General features: G+C 44.7%; 1 protein-coding gene across 1 annotated transcript; it reads left to right on the top strand.

Moving 5' to 3' along the window:
• The first annotated feature begins 6,457 nt into the window (after positions 1 to 6,457).
• LOC130192747 (histone-lysine N-methyltransferase set-1-like) lies at positions 6,458 to 13,701 on the top strand. Its single transcript, XM_056412882.1, has 6 exons — positions 6,458 to 6,474; positions 10,758 to 10,872; positions 10,955 to 11,117; positions 11,220 to 11,412; positions 11,689 to 11,838; positions 13,594 to 13,701. The coding sequence occupies exons 2-6, from the start codon at positions 10,767 to 10,769 to the stop codon at positions 13,609 to 13,611; spliced, it is 630 nt and encodes a 209-aa protein (XP_056268857.1). The 5' UTR covers positions 6,458 to 6,474; positions 10,758 to 10,766; the 3' UTR covers positions 13,612 to 13,701.
• The last annotated feature ends 4,626 nt before the right edge of the window (positions 13,702 to 18,327 follow it).

Genomic DNA, 18,327 nt, shown 5'->3' on the forward strand with positions numbered 1-18,327 from the left:
GGCATCATTAGCATGATTGTTCTTGCTGTTTAAGTATCTCCATTGAGACATATCTGTGTTGTTACATTTATGACACTGTTGGCTACATTGGACTTAAATCTAGCACAAACATAACATGCACAACAACCTGAATGTTAAACTTGCGTGATGTAACTCCCTGAGCCATAGCTTCCACACGCATCAGCAAAGTGATGCAGTGTGCACATTTGGCTTGGTTTTCCATAGTTCTTTGGATTCAGACAGCAACTTTGACGCCTTTTAATCCTTTCCAGACTGTATATCCATTCCATCCACTGATCTGATCCTGGGGCCAAAGGATTGTCCCAGCACAAAACCTCCAAATGTTACCTGAACACTGACGTAATGTCAATCTGTACGGCAAATCCAATCCTGGTAATGTTTTTTTGCTCTCTGGAGATCCAGCTCAATTTCTCAAATATCTATTTAGGGTGGCAATGATGTAGTTTAAATCCAATTGGGACATAACAACACTTCTTCTGTCTTTGTTTCACTTACTGCTCCAAAAACCCAGTCGGATCAATCCAGCACAGATGCAGAAAACTTCAGTTTGGGATTTCCCTTGAACCATTGTTCCACATTCCTGTTGTTTTTACCTCTGGGGTGCAGTGTGTCAGTCTTCTTTTCAAAATAATTCCAGAGAGTATTCACCGTTCACTGTTGCTCAGAATATATTGTAAAATAAATGTTAATTGTCTCAGTGTCCTTGGATTGGAGTTAAACATCGGTATCTTTATAAGCCCGTCTCTATCCACCGTGCACACCAACTTATCACGCACATACATGCCCCCCCCCCCCCCCCCCGTTTTATTTGACATCGCACAATGTACAGACACAGCTAGAGACTAGGACAGCAAAGCTGGCAAATACAAGGTAAAGAATACCAAATAAAATGTAAACTCAATTATATGAATATGTATACAAATCACTAATTGCCAACAATACAATAAAAATATAATGTCCATATACCAGTCAAGTGTTCTTTAAGTTGTGAAGAAAATAAAAAGTGCAAAGAAATACATAGTAATGGACTAAATGGTAATGTGTTCCAAAGTGTTATATGAAGTGACTTGGTTTTGTTTTGCCTAAACCTTTAATGTTTGTTGTGTAATTGGTTTTGTTTCCTCAAACCAACATTAATTTTTTTGTAACCTAGTCGTGTACAAGAACAAGAAAGAAATGGCCCGTTTGTGTCACTCTACACCAGCATATTGTATTTCATGAATACTTTACAAACTGCTGCGAGACTGTCTTTGTCTCATGTCTGGTTGTTTTGGCAAACAGCGTTTAATTAGCTACATCTAACATTTCAGCCACCGAAACTAAAACCTTACAATCAATACACAGGCCCAGCGGCTGCACCGCGTGCACAGCTCCAAAAGGAATGACATCAATATTGTTTGTGCAGAGTAGTATGAGAAAAAAGAAGGGACTGACATACTAGATAGTGACCTACACAAAGACGGCGAGAGAGGATGTGAAACAGTGTAAGCATCGCGGCAGATGCCACCGTGAACATCTGGCCAGTCTTTGGCGAGCGGAAGCTGACATGTCTGACAGGCCTTCCGCTCTCAGCACAAATCTGATTGGATTCCAGGTTAAACAGGGTCAGGAAGGATCAGATGGGGGAGGACAGAGTACAGCTGAGGCATACAAATACACACACACACACACACTCACTAACAGATGTGCACCCAGCATGCATGCATAGAAATGTCTCTGCACATCCTTGGTTGCCTACCACAGCTTCCTCATCTGCATACAACATCAGGAAACCTGTATTAATACAAAATCCTAAAGTATTTCTGTGCTGTTTGCAAACATGATGTGTATGTGTGTGTTTGTGTGTGCCTGTACGCGTGTGTATGCATGCATATGTGTGTGTGCGTCTGCCTGATGTTTGCAGAGCATCCAACCTATTGAGACACGGTGTGTGACGTGAGAACCCCTTGAGGATGGAGTTTTGTTTCTATTTATTCAGAAACATGTTCTTTCAATTTGAGAGCATGACTGTATCAGACTTCGCAATGCTCTCCCTCAAACCCGCGCTCACACTCTTGGATTTGCTCCGTTTCTGTTCAAACTGAAACATTGCACAGATATTTCGCTTGCACAGATTTTCGGCGCTCCAGCTTTCCCTCATCTCCTCATTAAAGCGGCTTCTGTGTGCTTATGAAACATCTGCTCTCAGAATGTTTCCGCTTCCAATTTTAAAAAGTACACTATACCAGCACTTTACTTTTTATTTTCATATAATAACTTGAATCAACAGTGAATCAACCGTTTCGGATCATGTTCATTCACAGCTGCACACAAGAGAACCTCTGGCTTCCGTGGTGACATTATTCATCGTCAGTGGTATTATGTTTAACTATTGTCGTAGCATGCAGCTGCTAGCAGCTGAACAATCATTCAAACATTAATATTCAGTAGATACCTGTGCCACTACTCTATGGAGAGATTAATCAAATCTATTAGAAACACAATAGGATTGTAGAGGTCCTGTATTTGACCAATGGCTTTCACGCACGCAGACATCATCTGTTAATGGCGCACAGAGACATCATAATTCATTGTAATATTTAGAAACATTACCTGTTATGTAAAAAATAAAATCACTATTGTTACATTTAACATGTGCAACATCCTGGCTACCTTTAGAATAGTCCTAGGATGTGGCTAAGAATATTCAGACATCAAAGTATATGTTGGCAACCCGTCTGTATAGCATTATACAGCAGTGGGTAAAATGCCACGAATGAGGCATCGGTAGTGAGGGAGAATTTAACAACCTACTTTTCCTCTCCAGCTGGTGCAGCTTGGCAGATGTCCATATAGCCCTAGACCCGAATCTCCTTCCAGCCCTTATCTTTTCACGGCAACCTACAACTGTAATAAAGAGCACAGTCCTTAATGTCAATGGTGGCTCTGTAGAGGATGGAGTATAAGCTTCATAAGTCTTCTCTATCATTAAATACGAAATACAATCCAAGAGAAACTACATCTTTGAAATCTGTTTCAGTGAATTGATGTTTGTCTTTGAATTAAAAGATAAATCATTAAATTGAAATATAAACTCATTCAAACAATACATACCCACCTTTATTAGAACATACTGGCAATGTGAGATTATTAACAAACTGTACTGAGAGACTCAATACGGGGGAACTATGTGTGCTTCCAATTCTCTTTTAAATCCCTACGCGATAAAGTGCCTTTCACAAGTCTCATTATCACTTTTAAATCCTCCATATGGAAAGTGATATTTAAACGACCTATGAGACTTCTCAGAAAAAGTCTATATCCATCATCCTTAATGTTTAAGGCACATAGGATCATGGCTTGTTGGTATGGTGCCAGAGAAAGACCTGGTGCCTACATGACAGGGTTAGAATCTGGAGCAGGGCATTGGATCCAGATCATCAAAGTGTTCCTCTTTTTGTTGAGGAAACTTCGGTCCTTCGATGTGTGCAGCAAAATGTTGGAGATGTTCGATCAGTCTGCTGGGGGAGCAGCGTTGGAGCCGGAAACACCAACAGAGTCACTAAACTGGTCAGGAAGGCCGGCTCATTCATTGACTGCAAACTGGACAATCCAGAACAGGTGGGGGAGAGGACACTAAAGAAATGTGTCCATATTGGATAACCCGGACCACCCTTTCCATCACCTACTGTAGGGACAGCACATTCTACAACAGACTGCTTCAGCTCCGCTGTCACTGGACAGATGCACATCCAGAGCAAACCAGAGAAGGGGCATCATAAAGGCCAAGCACTGCTACAAGGTGAAGACAGAGGGTCACTTTTCCAACACTGACCCCAGGCGGATGTGGCAGGGCATCCAGGCCATCACCAACTACAGACCAAGCAACACCTACTCCACAGCTACAGACATCTCCTTCCTGAACGAGCTGAATGAATGTTATGCTCGCTTCGAGAGGGACAACAGGAACACTGCCACCAAGATGCCACTCTCAGCTGACCACCTGCCTCTGACACTCTCCACCACTGAAGTCTTCACACCACTGAGCAGGATCAACGGACGCATAGCTGCTGGTCCTGACGGTATTCCTGGACGTCTGCTCAGGGCAATGTGAGGAGCAGCTCACCGGGCCATTACCTGACATGTTCAACCTGTCCCTTGCCCAAGCTGCTGCGCCAACATGTTTCAAGACCACGTCCATCGTGCCGGTGCCTAAACACAGTGCCTCAATGACAACCGCCCTGTTGCACTCACTCCCATTGTCATGATGTGCTTTGAGCGGCTGGCACACATGAAGGTTTCCTTCCCACCGACACTTGACCCACACCAGTGTGCCTACCGCAGCAATAGGAGCATAGACGATGCAGTCTTCACAGTGCTGCACTCTCACATATCTGGAAAATAATAACAGTTATGCACGACTACTATTTGTGGACTTCAGCTCTGCATTTAACACCGTCATCCCCTCCAAGCTAATCACTAAACTTGGAGACCTGAGCACCAACACCTCCCTCTGTAACTGGATTATGGACTTCCTGACCAACAGACCACAGTATGTAAGGTCAGGCAACATCTGCTCCACCACTGCCACACTCAACACCGGTGTGCCACAGGGCTGTGTGCTAAGCCCATTCCTGTACTCCCTCTTCACCCATGACTGCCGGCCTGTATGTGGATCCAACTCAATCATCAAATTTGCAGATGACACAACGGTGATTGGTCTCATCAGCAACAACAAGACAGCCTACAGGGAAGAGGTACAGCACCTGGCCATGTGGTGCGCCGACAATAACCAGCTCCTTAACACCAGCAAAACCAAGGAGCTCATCGTGGTCTTCAGGAAGGAGAAAAGGAGCACGCACGACCCCATCCACATCAACGGGATGTCCGTCTGGCGCGTTTCCAGCTTCAAGTTCCTGGAGACCCATATCTTGGAGGACCTGTCCTGGAACACCAACACCTCCAGCCTCGTCAAGAAAGTTCACCAGCGCCTCTTCTTTCTGAGGACACTGAAGAAGAATCACCTGTCTTCAGCCATCCTGGTGAATTGCTCCCGCTGCGTGATTGAGAGCATCCTTACCAACTGTGTTACAGTCTAGTACGGCAGCTGCTCTGTCGCGGAGCGCAAGAGACTGCAACGGGTGGTGATAACCGCTCAACGTATCACAGGTACTCCACTTCCAAGCATCGAGGAGGTACAGAAGAAACGCTGTCTGAGTCGAGCCCGCAGCTGAGTGAGCCTTGACGCTCAGACAGGGCAGTAAAGCAATCAGTTGCTGATTCCAAAAAGCCGCCGGTAAATGATTTTCCAGGCGGCTCCCTATAACCCGATGGCTGGTCACATGGGATATGATAAAACACCAGACCGGATAGTGGCCTGATTTTGATGGCCGGGCATCCGTCGATTAGTAAACCAACCGGCCATTCCGAGGGCGCCTTTTGCATCCTCTGTCATTAACGGAGGTGCCGTTCGAGCGAATCGTCATGGACCTCATCCAGTCATTTTACCGGAGCGCACGCAGATATCGCTTTGTGTTGGTCCTGGTGGATTACACAACAAGATATCCGGAGGCAGTGTTGTTGCTCAACATTTCTGCAAAGAGTGTCGTGCAGGCGCTGTTTCAGGTCATCTCCGGAGTCGGAATCCCAAAAGAGATTCTGACTTACCAGGGCAATCAGTTTATGTCACGTACACTGAGAGAACTTTCCGGGTTACTGGGCATCAAATCTATTCGGACCAGGGTGTACCATCCTTGAACTTGGTCTCCTAGCAGTTTTGTTGTTGTTTAGCACCTCTCACCGCCTTGCTAAACCGGTTTTGACTCTGTGGCAGCTGTCTCTAATTTGGCCTCGGCTGCTGGTGATTGGCAATCAGTCAGCAGCCGAGGCCGCCCTCATAAAAGCTCCCAGTTGAGAGTGGAGCAGGAGAGTGAGCAGAGGCGCAGGTTTGCGGTCTGCTCGGTGTGTGTGTGTGTGTGTGTGTGTGTGTGTGTGTGTGTGTGTGTGTGTGTGTGTGTGTGTGTGTGTGTGTGTGTGTGTGTGTGTGTGTGTGTGTGTTTATGGTATGTCCGGACTTTACACCTGAATACACACCAGCAACAGCCGGACTTATTGGGATTAGCCGGACCATGCCGAGGTCCGGCTAAAACAAAGAGCTTAAACGTCTTAAAACTGTCTAACTAACATACCCTCTCTTTTTCGTGCAAAGTCCATTTTTACCACCTGACCTAGTTTTTGTGTATCCCAGTGTATAGAACAGCGACATCTATCGGCGTGAGGATGCTGGTGCAGTTTCATACACATTTCGATACACACGTGACAATTTCACGCCCTTTCTTGTGATTGGCTGTTTTTTCCCGCGTGGGAGTGACGTCGGGGGGGGGCGTACCAAAGTCAAGGACCAGGTGCGTGGACCTTTAAACAGACAGGCAGAGAGCATGCACCGATGAAGGATGAAGGATTAAACACCACCAGGTAAGCTTTTATATGTGTAAATATAAAACGGAGCTAGCTCCAGGTGATTCGGTTAAGACTGGAGTAGATGAGAACGTGTCATTTATATGTGTAAGTATAAAACGGAGCTAGCTACAGGTGATTCGGTTAAGACTCTAGTAGATGAGAACGTGTCATTTATATGTGTAAGTATAAAACGGAGCTAGCTACAGGTGATTCGGTTAAGACTGGAGTAGATGAGAACGTGTCATTTATATGTGTAAGTATAAAACGGAGCTAGCTACAGGTGATTCGGTTAAGACTGGAGTAGATGAGAACGTGTCATTTATATGTGTAAGTATAAAACGGAGCTAGCTCCAGGTGGTGAAGACTGAAGGAGATGAGTGAGGTGAGCTATGCTAGCAGGCCCTCTGGTTAAGGACAGTCGATTCACGTGGTGGTTTAGCTCGTGTTATCTCGTGCTTTATCATTGTCACGGCCTGTGTCGAGCCACATGGCGTGTTAGCTTGCTGCTGTTAGCGACCGTGCTAACCGCTAGCTCGCGAACGTGCTAACGCTAGCTAGCGCTCGTTTGCTAACGTTAGCTTGCTAGTGAACATACTATGTGGCTTGATACAAGGTAAAAGGTTGACGTTAGCATGCCATTGTAGCTTACATCACACATCTCCTCACCAGTCTTGACTGAATCACCTGCAGCTTGCTCCCTGAGCTGCTAGCACTAAGCTAATGTTGATGGTATGTTTACTCTGGGCCTTCAGAGAGGATGATTAGCAGTCCATGTAGACAGGTTTGGAAGAAACAAACAAAGCAAGGGGCTTACCTTACTTCTACAGTTAATCTTAGATAGTCTAAAGATATTCTTAATATGTAAATCTGTGAAGCAGTGTCAAATAAAAATGTGAATGGAGCAGTTATTCATTTTCTTATTTTATCCAAGTTTATTACTTCCTGATGGCGCCGCGGACGGCCGCCTCGGTGTGTTGGTGCGCGATGTTTTTTGTTGTTTTCGTTTTAAATACTGTTTTCTGCTGTGATTCCCAGAGCTCTTTCACCAGAGAAGAGCTCATGAACATCAGGGGAACAACTCCAGCGGATTTATTTCCAACGTTTTTAACTTCTGTGGAGTTACTGGACATTTTTGTAAAAGGTGTGCTCACCTTCGCCTGGTGAAACGCCGGCGGAGAGGGAAACGCTCAGGGCGCTTGTCGGCCACGGAACGGGATCTCGTACAGCGCTGCGGGCATATTTCTCTCAACGTCCGCTCACTGTGCAACAAACTGGACGAACTCCAGCTGCTGGTGGGAGAGACAGAGACTTCTCCTCATCCTCCGCCCTGTGTTTTACGGAATCATGGCTAAGTGGATCGATACCAGATTCTGCGCTCCAGCTCGCTGGCTTCCAGCTGTTCGAGCGGACCTGGACACGGAGCTCTCCGGAAAAGCAAAGGGTGGAGGAATCTGCTTTACCTCAACAACGGCTGGTGCAACGACGTAACGGTGATCCTACAGCACTGTTCGCGGACCTGGAATCTTTATCATTCACTGCAAACCCTTCTACTCCCCACGTGAGTTCGCTTCATTCATCCTGGCGGAGTTTACATGCCGCGCGAGGAACGTGCACGAGGCACAGCGGACCCTCGCCGAACAGATACGGTGTGTGGGCGGACCTTCCCGGACTCTTTAGTTATTGTACTCGGGATTTTAACAAAGGAAACCTCAGCCACGAACTCCTAAATATAGACAGTTAATTAAATGCCCTACTAGAGAGAAGAGCATTCTGGACCACTGCTACACAACAATCAGCAGGGCCTATCACGCCGTTCCTCGAGCTGCACTGGGAAACTCTGACCACGTCATGGTTCATCTGATTCCCTCATACAGGCAGAGACTAAAGCTCTGCAAACCTGTGGTGAGGAAGTTCAAGAAGTGGACCAGTGAGGCTCTGGAGGATCTACGGGCGTGCTTGGACTGTACTGACTGGGATGTCTTCAGGACTGCTACCAACAGCCTGGATGAGTACACAGAGGCTGTAACTTCCTACATCAGCTTCTGTGAGGACAGCTGTATTCCATCCAGCTCCAGGGTGAGTTATAACAACGACAAACCCTGGTTCACAGCGGAGCTCAGGAAGCTAAGACTGCAGAAGGACCAGGCATTCAGGAGTGGGGACAAGGACCTGTACACAGAGTCCAAATACAGGTTTAGCAAGGCGGTGAGAGATGCTAAACGTCTGTACTCTGAGAAACTGCAACAGCAGCTCTCAGCAAACGACTCTGCTTCTGTCTGGAGAGGGCTCAGGCAGATCACCAGCTACAAGCCCAAATCACCCCACTCCATGAACAATGTGCTTCTGGCAGACGAGCTAAATGAGTTCTACTGCCGCTTTGAAAGACAATGGAGCAGTCCTGAGACCATCCCCACAGCCCCATCAACAAGCCACAGACCATCAGCCCACCTCCCCAGCCCATCAGGGGCTCACACCTCTGGAGCACCCTCCATCAACTCAGCGGCGACCCTCGTCATCCTGGAGAGACGTCAACAGGCTGTTCAAAAGCAGAACCCGCAAAGCAGCGGGCCCGGACTCCGTCTCCCCCTTCACCCTGAAGCACTGTGCTGACCAGCTGTCTCCGGTGTTCACCGACATCTTCAACACCTCCCTGGAGACATGCCACGTTCCAGCCTGCTTCAAGGCCTCCACCATCATCCCGTCCCCAAAAACCCAAGATCACAGGACTCAATGACTACAGGCCCGTCGCCCTGACCTCTGTGGTCATGAAGTCCTTTGAACGCTTGGTCCTGTCACACCTCAAGACCATCACCGACCCACTCCTGGACCCCCTGCAGTTCGCCTACAGAGCCAACAGGTCTGTAGACGATGCAGTCAACATGGCCCTTCACTACATCCTCCAGCATCTGGACTCCCGAGGAACCTCGCCGGGATCCTGTTTGTGGACTGCAGCTCTGCTTACAATACAATCATCCGGCCGCTGCTGCAGGACAAGCTCAGCCAGCTGCACGTGCCCGACTCCACCTGCAGGTGGATCACAGACTTCCTGACCGACAGGAAGCAGCACGTGAGCTGGGGAAACACGTCTCAGGCTCCCGGACCACCAGCACGGGTTCCCCAAGGCTGTGTTCTCTCCCTCTGCTGTTCTCCTGTACACCAACAGCTGCACCTCCAGTCACCAGTCCGTCAAGCTCCTAAAGTTCGCGGATGACACCACCCTCATTGGACTCATCTCTGGTGGGGCGAGACCGCCTACAGGTGGGAGACTGACCACCTGGTGACCTGGTGCAGCCAGAACAACCTGGAGCTCAACGCTCTAAAGACAGTGGAGATGGTTGTGGATTTCAGGAGGAATGCAGCCCCACCCGCCCTTCGCATCCTGTGTGACACCCCCGTCGGCGCTGTGGAGTCCTACCGCTTCCTGGGCTCCATCATCTCCCAGGACCTCAAGTGGGAGCTGAACATCCGCTCCATCACCAAGAAGGCCCAGCAGAGGATGTTCTTCCTGAGGCAGCTGAGGAAATTCAACCTGCCAGGAGAGTGATGGTACAATTCTACACGGCCATCGTTGAGTCCATCATCTGCTCCTCCATCACCGTCTGGCACCCTGCAGCCACAGCCAAAGACAAGTGCAGGCTGCAGAGCATCATCCGCTCGGCCGAGAGGGTTATCGGTTGCAATCTGCCTTCCTCCAGGTCCTGTTCACTTCCAGGTCACTGAAGCGGGCCGGAAAGATTGTCGCTGACCCTCCCACCCTGGACACTCCTGTTCGAGTCCCTCCCTCGGGAGGAGGCTGCGATCCATCATGACCAAGACCACCCGCCACACCAAAGCTTTTTCCGGCGGTCGGGCTCATCAATGGACCCGGGACTGACTGACTGTCACCCCAGGACTACCACCTCTTCTTCCACCTTCCTCTCTCCTCCTTCTTCCCGCTCCTTCCTCTTCCTCCTCCTCACTCCTCCTCCCTCCTCCTTCTTCTTCCCTCCTCCACACACGTCACTTTAACATGCACTTTAACTAAAACACACCACTTGAAGCACACACCCAAACACTTCACATTATTTGTTGTCTTTCTGTCGTGTTGATTGTTGTTTGTTTGTCATGTCCAAATGTTGCACCTTCCACCAAAAAAAATTCCTCGTTTGTTTGTGAAAACATTCCTGGCAATAAAACTGTTTCTGATTCTGATTCTGATTCTGATTACTAGTTTAAATGGCTATAGAATATGTTCTGATCATGCATGTTCTATAAATGAAGATAATAATCCTGACAACCATCTTCTTTGGTCATTTCAGCAAGAGAATATGCACCGACGAAGACGCCTAAATCCAAAGGCTGATGCCAACTTTTACATTGATACTGGAGGGGACAAAGTGGGACTTGACATCAAATACATCAATGCCTTCAAAGGTAAGTTGAATGTTCTAATTTTGTAACCATGATTAAAGTAGGAATAAACTTAACAAACGTTTTTTCTCTGTGTGTGGAATAGGTCGTGGCATCTTCACCTCTGCTCTATTTGAAAAGGGAGACTTTCTGTTGGAATATAGAGGTGAATTAATAAGCCAGCAAGAATGTGAACGGAGACAGAGACTTCATCACGACTGCCTGAAGGTGTTCATGTTCGAGTTCCATTTTAATGGAAAACTATGGTGGTGCGTATTGTGTCAATGCTTCGTCTAATCCAAATTCAATGACACTTTGCCTTTATTTTATATATTTACTGTTATGAAACTGATATACTTTTGTTTTTGTAGTTTTGATGCAGCAAAAGAGGATGGGTCACTTGGAAGACTTGTGAACGATAATAATGTCAACCCCAATGCCAAGATGAAGTACCTAAACATACAAGGGAAGCCCCATCTGTGTTTGTTTGCAACACGAGACATCAGTCAAGGAGAGGAGGTCACCTATAATTATGGTGACTCGGATTGGCCGTGGAGATGCAAGGTAGTCAAACTGTTACTTTTAAAGTTCTTTCCAAAGGAAATGCTTATACCATATGATATGTCACATCCATGAATAATGCTTAATGATGTCCAAGTAGCTTTGATTTTACATTAATTTACAATTATCTTTGACAGTATTAAAACGGTTATTGACATTGTTGGTTGATGAGGTGAAAAAAGAAATGTTGCTACCTACAAATATCAAAGTTTCTGCTGTATTGATTATTCAGTTTTGACCTGATCCCGTTGGATTGATGTTTATTGTTAATATCTTCAGAAATCTGAAGGAAAGTCTTCGGACGGGGAGCACGGTGAGGGTCCATCTACATCCGAGCCTTCTCAGAGTACTCAAAAGGTGTCAACAAGTAAGAGGCAAGAAAAGAGATCTCCAGGTGCATCAACTAGTCTGCTCAAAAGATATGAAAAGGTAAGTCATATTAGTAGTTTTATGTTTTAAGCTACATATTACGGGTGTAAATTCCTCTTTATGCGTCAACATCTTTCTACACATGATTTATTTTTTTCTCACTGTGGCTATCTGATTCTTCATAATTAAAAAACAGATTAATTTAGTTAATTTATCTTTTTTTGTATTCAATATTGTTAATAAATTGCAGAGATATATCAAATGGAGGGTTACATTTCCAAACTTTGCATATAAGGCCCGTTGGGCTTTTTAATCCGGCCCGCCGAGTATTATAATTATTATATTTATTATAAGTTATGGTAAAGACCGCTGTAACGCTTCTCCATTCCCGACTTGAGTTTCCCGAAGCAAGATGATGGCATCAGACCAGCATTTATGTTTCTCAATGCTTATTTATTGCTCAGCGCTCTTTGAGGCTGTGTGTGTCACTCTCCTGGAGCAGAACACGGCAGATACACACGGTATCCTCCGACTTTACGTAAAGACCGCTGTAACGCCTTCTGCTGCAGAAGAGCGCACACAAAGCTTAAAGGAGCGCTGAGCAATAAATAAGCATTAAGAAACATAGATGCTGCTCTGTTGCCGTCATTGTGCTTCGGGAACGTGTGCCATGCTTTCTGCCGACGTATCAGGCTGCGATTCCAGCTTGCTCTCTGCTCACTTCCACCCCTCCCCTCACAGGCAAGCTCGCCAAATGTCTTACGATTACCGTAATGTACCGCATACCACTGAAACGCTCCGCTTCTTAGCATTCCGAATCCTCTGGAATTACGTCGGAAAGTGTTAACTTTAATTTGAATTTGGCATGTCACTTTCTGTCGCCGGAGACATGGTTTGTACTACAAGAGTTTTAGAGTTGTAAGATTAACTGACAGCTGCATCCAGAGTATTGCTCCTCGGCATAAGGAACATCAGACCCATGTGACTGCACCGCCCTATTAGGCGATTGGCCTGGACCTCCACAATATTTTCTGTTCCTCATGTGGCCCTCTGGGAAAAATAATTGCCCTGTCCTGGTGTAGACCCTTAAATTACTCTTGTTGTAATCTGGCACTATAGATACAATTTCAGGGGGGCCACCCTGTTATAATGGTATGGGAAACACTGGTTTGTGTTTGTCGGTCCCTCCCCCCTGAAGTTGTAAGCCTAGGGGTCAGAAACACGGTGTAAGATTGTATCCATATTCGACTGCTCAACCTCAGCAGCCCTCACAAAAACGCTGCTAGTATTTAGCCTCGTTTAGAGTGTAATCAAGGAATGCAAATGTATACGTCTGTTGCGTTCAGGGGCAGCGGTGAGGAATGGACATCCCGGGGTCACAGGTTTATTACAGGAGATCATAACGTTGACAATTTAGTTTCTGCGTGTTGTCATTCTTTCAAAAGAGAATCACGATTTATCTCAGAAGACATTTTTCTTTACCTCACTTACTACTAATGGGTGTCAGTGTTTCCCCTAGGTTTACAGCTTCAGGGGGGGGGGACCAGACCGACCGACACAAACACTTGAAACATTTTGGTGTTCATTTATTTTCATGACCACAACAAAGGGTGCACATTTTGTCACTGCAGTGGATTTTTCGGGCCTTTTCAAAGAAGGATTCCAGAGCCTCTTGATAAGGGCCCGAGCACTGACTTAGTCGGAGCGGAGGACCTCTCACGTTCATGATTCCCTGAGATGATCATCTATTACAACACTTGATGGTACAGTTCCACATCCTATTTACTGTCTCTTTCTATCCCTTTTCTGCTCCAGATGATAACAGTGAGCTGATTGAGTCTGCTCAGAGGGACGAAACTGACCAGCTTGAGACCTCTGTGGCTGGCCTGAATCCAACATTCACACAACTTGGTCTCCTCAACAGGGTTGAAGAGGTAAGCAAGTCTAAACTTAAGTTTCATTACATTATGTGTGAACAAAACATTAAATCCTGTTTATGTGTGCGTCTGTGTGTATGTGTGTGTAGTCTCCTCATATGGTTTGGATGGACAGGGTTATATGAGGACAAGAGACAATCAGAATCGACATTCTATAACTACTGTGTGTGTGTGTGTAACCACCTCATATGGTATATAGGGACAATGATATATGAGGACACTAGACATTCAGAATCAACCTTCTATAACTACTGTGTGTGTGTGTGTGTAACCACCTCATATGGTATATAGGGACAATGATATATGAGGACACGAGACAGTCAGAATTGACATTCTATAACTATGTGAACTACTCTAAACACTATTCTGCCTTTCATTCATCTCTGGAGTCAGATGACATTGAACAAACTCTATGGAATATCTTAAACCTCCATGAAGTTTGATAAATATCTTTACCTCGGGATCTTTTTAAAACCCTTTTACATCTGTAATTATGACGGTCCACCCAGTCTCTTTTGTTCTTTTTTTAATCAAATGCGTCATAAGATTCATTTAGTTGTATCTTTTTTTTAAATTCAATATTAGTAACAAATAGAGATGTGTCAGATGGACATTTCCAAGCTTTGCAAAGAGAACCAACAGTAGAATCGGGCCTGTTCCTGATTCTTTTGTCAACAATAGGATGGTTCTCATTCAAAATCTGCCGTTTAAATCAAAATATGTCAACGTGAATCGTGTAGATCAGGCGCATTCACTGCTCCGCTACCTGTGACACTGCCAGCACGCATTGACTGCAAGGGGGTGGACTGCCCAGTGCCCACACACACACACACAAGGCAGCGATCACTCACAGCGAGTGATAGGAGACATGGCATCAAGTGCAGAGGCGCTTTTGCTGGCCGTCCGTGGCTTTTTGGAAGTACTATGTCTAAATTGCAGACAGTGAAGGAAAGCCCACTTTTTTTGATTACTATTATAGATCAATTTACCAGTATCAAAATGTGTGGTATTGTATAAAATTCTGGTATCGTGGTATCGGTTATCATGATATTTATGGCAGGTATCGTAGTTATAATGTTGGTATTGTGACAACCCTAGCAAGAGGCAGAAAAGACTGTCGGCAAAAGGCTCATGGCTAAGCAGAGCAAATGAGTCCTTTAAGGACTTGCTCAGGACAAAAAAGGATGTTGGTTCATAAATGACTTTAACCAGATTGTACATTTTGAAAATGTATATTTTTTATTATTATTAGGGCCCGAGCACTGACTTAGTCGGAGCGGAGGACCTCTCACGTTCATGATTCCCTGAGATGATCATCTATTACAACACTTGATGGTACAGTTCCACATCCTATTTACTGTCTCTTTCTACCCCTTTTCTGCTCCAGATGATAACAGTGAGCTGATTGAGTTTTATTTATTTTAGAAGTTTATTTCAGGGACAACGTACAAAAAAACATTAGTCTCCGAAGAGAAAAGATGCATTGCACTAGGTTATAGCTTTTGCTATTTTACACCTCAGTCCTTGTACATACAATATAAAACAATACAAAATAAAACATACAATGTAGAACAATACAATGAAATAAATGCGATAACATTAAAATAAAATAGAAATAAAAACCCTACGGTCAATGAGCCTATTTACACAGGGCCAGAGGCCCCAGAGGTTGATTATCGTCATGCCGCCCCATTAAGGGTACCCTACTGAAAATGGGAACATGATTGACTCGCTAGCAACTGTCCTTTCAGGTGAGCTTTGAAAGTGACAATTGAACTGCACCTCCTCATCTTTCTGGCAGACTGTTCCACTGAGTTATTGCTTTTACAGAAAAAGATGACTGTCCAAACACAGTGTAGCGGAACGGTTTAACGCAATCAAGTACTGACACTGTTCTTGTAGCTCTGATGGAATTTGTAGGACGAATATGTACAAAGTCACACAGTGGTGGAGGTGCCAACCCATTAATGATTTTATAGACCATACATGAGTCTGCTAGTTGTCTAAGGTGTTGAAGCTCAGTAGCCTGTGTTTCTCGAGTATCTTACAGTGGTGAAGCATAGGCTTTTTGTCTAAAGTTTTCAGGGTTTGTTTATACAAGGAAGCAAGAGGTCTTACATCTGATTCACTAGCTTGTCCCCAGCATGTGATACAGTATGTCATGTGGGAGAGAATCATAGCGTGCATAAATATCTTAGCTGCTTCTAAGGAGAGACAGTTTCTGATGTGTCTAAAATTAACTATGTTGTATTCTGCTCAGAGGGACGAAACTGACCAGCTTGAGACCTCTGTGGATGGCCTGAATCCAACATTCACACAACTTGGTCTCCTCAACAGGGTTGAAGAGGTAAGCAAGTCTAAACTTAAGTTTCATTACATTATGTGTGAACAAAACATTAAATCCTGTTTATGTGTGCGTCTGTGTGTATGTGTGTGTAGTCTCCTCATATGGTTTGGATGGACAGGGTTATATGAGGACAAGAGACAATCAGAATCGACATTCTATAACTACTGTGTGTGTGTGTGTAACCACCTCATATGGTATATAGGGACAATGATATATGAGGACACTAGACATTCAGAATCAACCTTCTATAACTACTGTGTGTGTGTGTGTGTGTAACCACCTCATATGGTATATAGGGACAATGATATATGAGGACACTAGACAGTCAGAATTGACATTCTATAACTGTGTGAACTACTCTAAACACTATTCTGCCTTTCATTCATCTCTGGAGTCAGATGACATTGAACAAACTCTATGGAATATCTTAAACCTCCATGAAGTTTGATAAATATCTTTACCTCGGGATCTTTTTAAAACCCTTTTACATCTGTAATTATGACGGTCCACCCAGTCTCTTTTGTTCTTTTTTTAATCAAATGCGTCATAAGATTCATTTAGTTGTATCTTTTTTTTAAATTCAATATTAGTAACAAATAGAGATGTGTCAGATGGACATTTCCAAGCTTTGCAAAGAGAACCAACAGTAGAATCGGGCCTGTTCCTGATTCTTTTTGTCAACAGTAGGATGGTTCTCATTCAAAATCTGCCGTTTTAAATCAAAATATGTCAACGTGAATCGTGTAGATCAGAGCGCATTCACTGCTCCGCTACCTGTGACACTGCCAGCACGCATTGACTGCAAGGGGGTGGACTGCCCAGTGCCCACACACACACACACAAGGCAGCGATCACTCACAGCGAGTGATAGGAGACATGGCATCAAGTGCAGAGGCGCTTTTGCTGGCCGTCCGTGGCTTTTTGGAAGTACTATGTCTAAATTGCAGACAGTGAAGGAAAGCCCACTTTTTTTGATTACTATTATAGATCAATTTACCAGTATCAAAATGTGTGGTATTGTATAAAATTCTGGTATCGTGGTATCGGTTATCATGATATTTATGGCAGGTATCGTAGTTATAATGTTGGTATTGTGACAACCCTAGCAAGAGGCAGAAAAGACTGTCGGGAAAAGGCTCATGGCTAAGCAGAGCAAATGAGTCCTTTAAGGACTTGCTCAGGACAAAAAAAGGATGTTGGTTCATAAATGACTTTAACCAGATTGTACATTTTGAAAATGTATATTTTTTATTATTATTAGGGCCCGAGCACTGACTTAGTCGGAGCGGAGGACCTCTCACGTTCATGATTCCCTGAGATGATCATCTATTACAACACTTGATGGTACAGTTCCACATCCTATTTACTGTCTCTTTCTACCCCTTTTCTGCTCCAGATGATAACAGTGAGCTGATTGAGTTTTATTTATTTTAGAAGTTTATTTCAGGGACAACGTACAAAAAAACATTAGTCTCCGAAGAGAAAAGATGCATTGCACTAGGTTATAGCTTTTGCTATTTTACACCTCCAGTCCCTTGTACATACAATATAAAACAATACAAAATAAAACATACAATGTAGAACAATACAATGAAATACGTACGATAACATTAAAAATAAAATAGAAATAAAAAACCCCTACGGTCAATGAGCCTATTTAACAGGGGCCAGAGGCCCCAGAGGTTGATTATCGTCATGCCGCCCCATTAAGGGTACCCTACTGAAAATGGGAACATGATTGACTCGCTAGCAACTGTCCTTTCAGGTGAGCTTTGAAAGTGACAATTGAACTGCACCTCCTCATCTTTTCTGGCAGACTGTTCCACTGAGTTATTGCTTTTACAGAAAAGATGACTGTCCAAACACAGTGTAGCGGAACGGTTTAACGCAATCAAGTACTGACACTGTTCTTGTAGCTCTGATGGAATTTGTAGGACGAATATGTACAAAGTCACACAGTGGTGGAGGTGCCAACCCATTAATGATTTTATAGACCATACATGAGTCTGCTAGTTGTCTAAGGTGTTCAAGCTCAGTAGCCTGTGTTTCTAGTATCTTACAGTGGTGAAACGCACAGGCTTTTGTCTAAAGTTTTCAGGGTTTGTTTATACAAGGAAGCAAGAGGTCTTACATCTGATTCACTAGCTTGTCCCCAGCATGTGATACAGTATGTCATGTGGGAGAGAATCATAGCGTGCATAAATATCTTAGCTGCTTCTAAGGAGAGACAGTTTCTGATGTGTCTAAAATTAACTATGTTGTATT

Source organism: Pseudoliparis swirei, chromosome 4, assembly GCF_029220125.1.
Source record: "Pseudoliparis swirei isolate HS2019 ecotype Mariana Trench chromosome 4, NWPU_hadal_v1, whole genome shotgun sequence".
NCBI classification, from domain to species: Eukaryota; Metazoa; Chordata; class Actinopteri; order Perciformes; family Liparidae; genus Pseudoliparis; species Pseudoliparis swirei.

Excerpts from the sequence above, each read along its gene's own strand:
- LOC130192747 (XM_056412882.1), top strand. The coding sequence starts at position 10,767 with ATGCACCGACGAAGACGCCTAAATCCAAAGGCTGATGCCAACTTTTAC. Across the intron at positions 10,873-10,954 it reads ATACATCAATGCCTTCAAAG|GTCGTGGCATCTTCACCTCT; the intron begins GTAAGTTGAATG and ends TGTGTGGAATAG. Across the intron at positions 11,118-11,219 it reads TTTAATGGAAAACTATGGTG|TTTTGATGCAGCAAAAGAGG; the intron begins GTGCGTATTGTG and ends TTGTTTTTGTAG.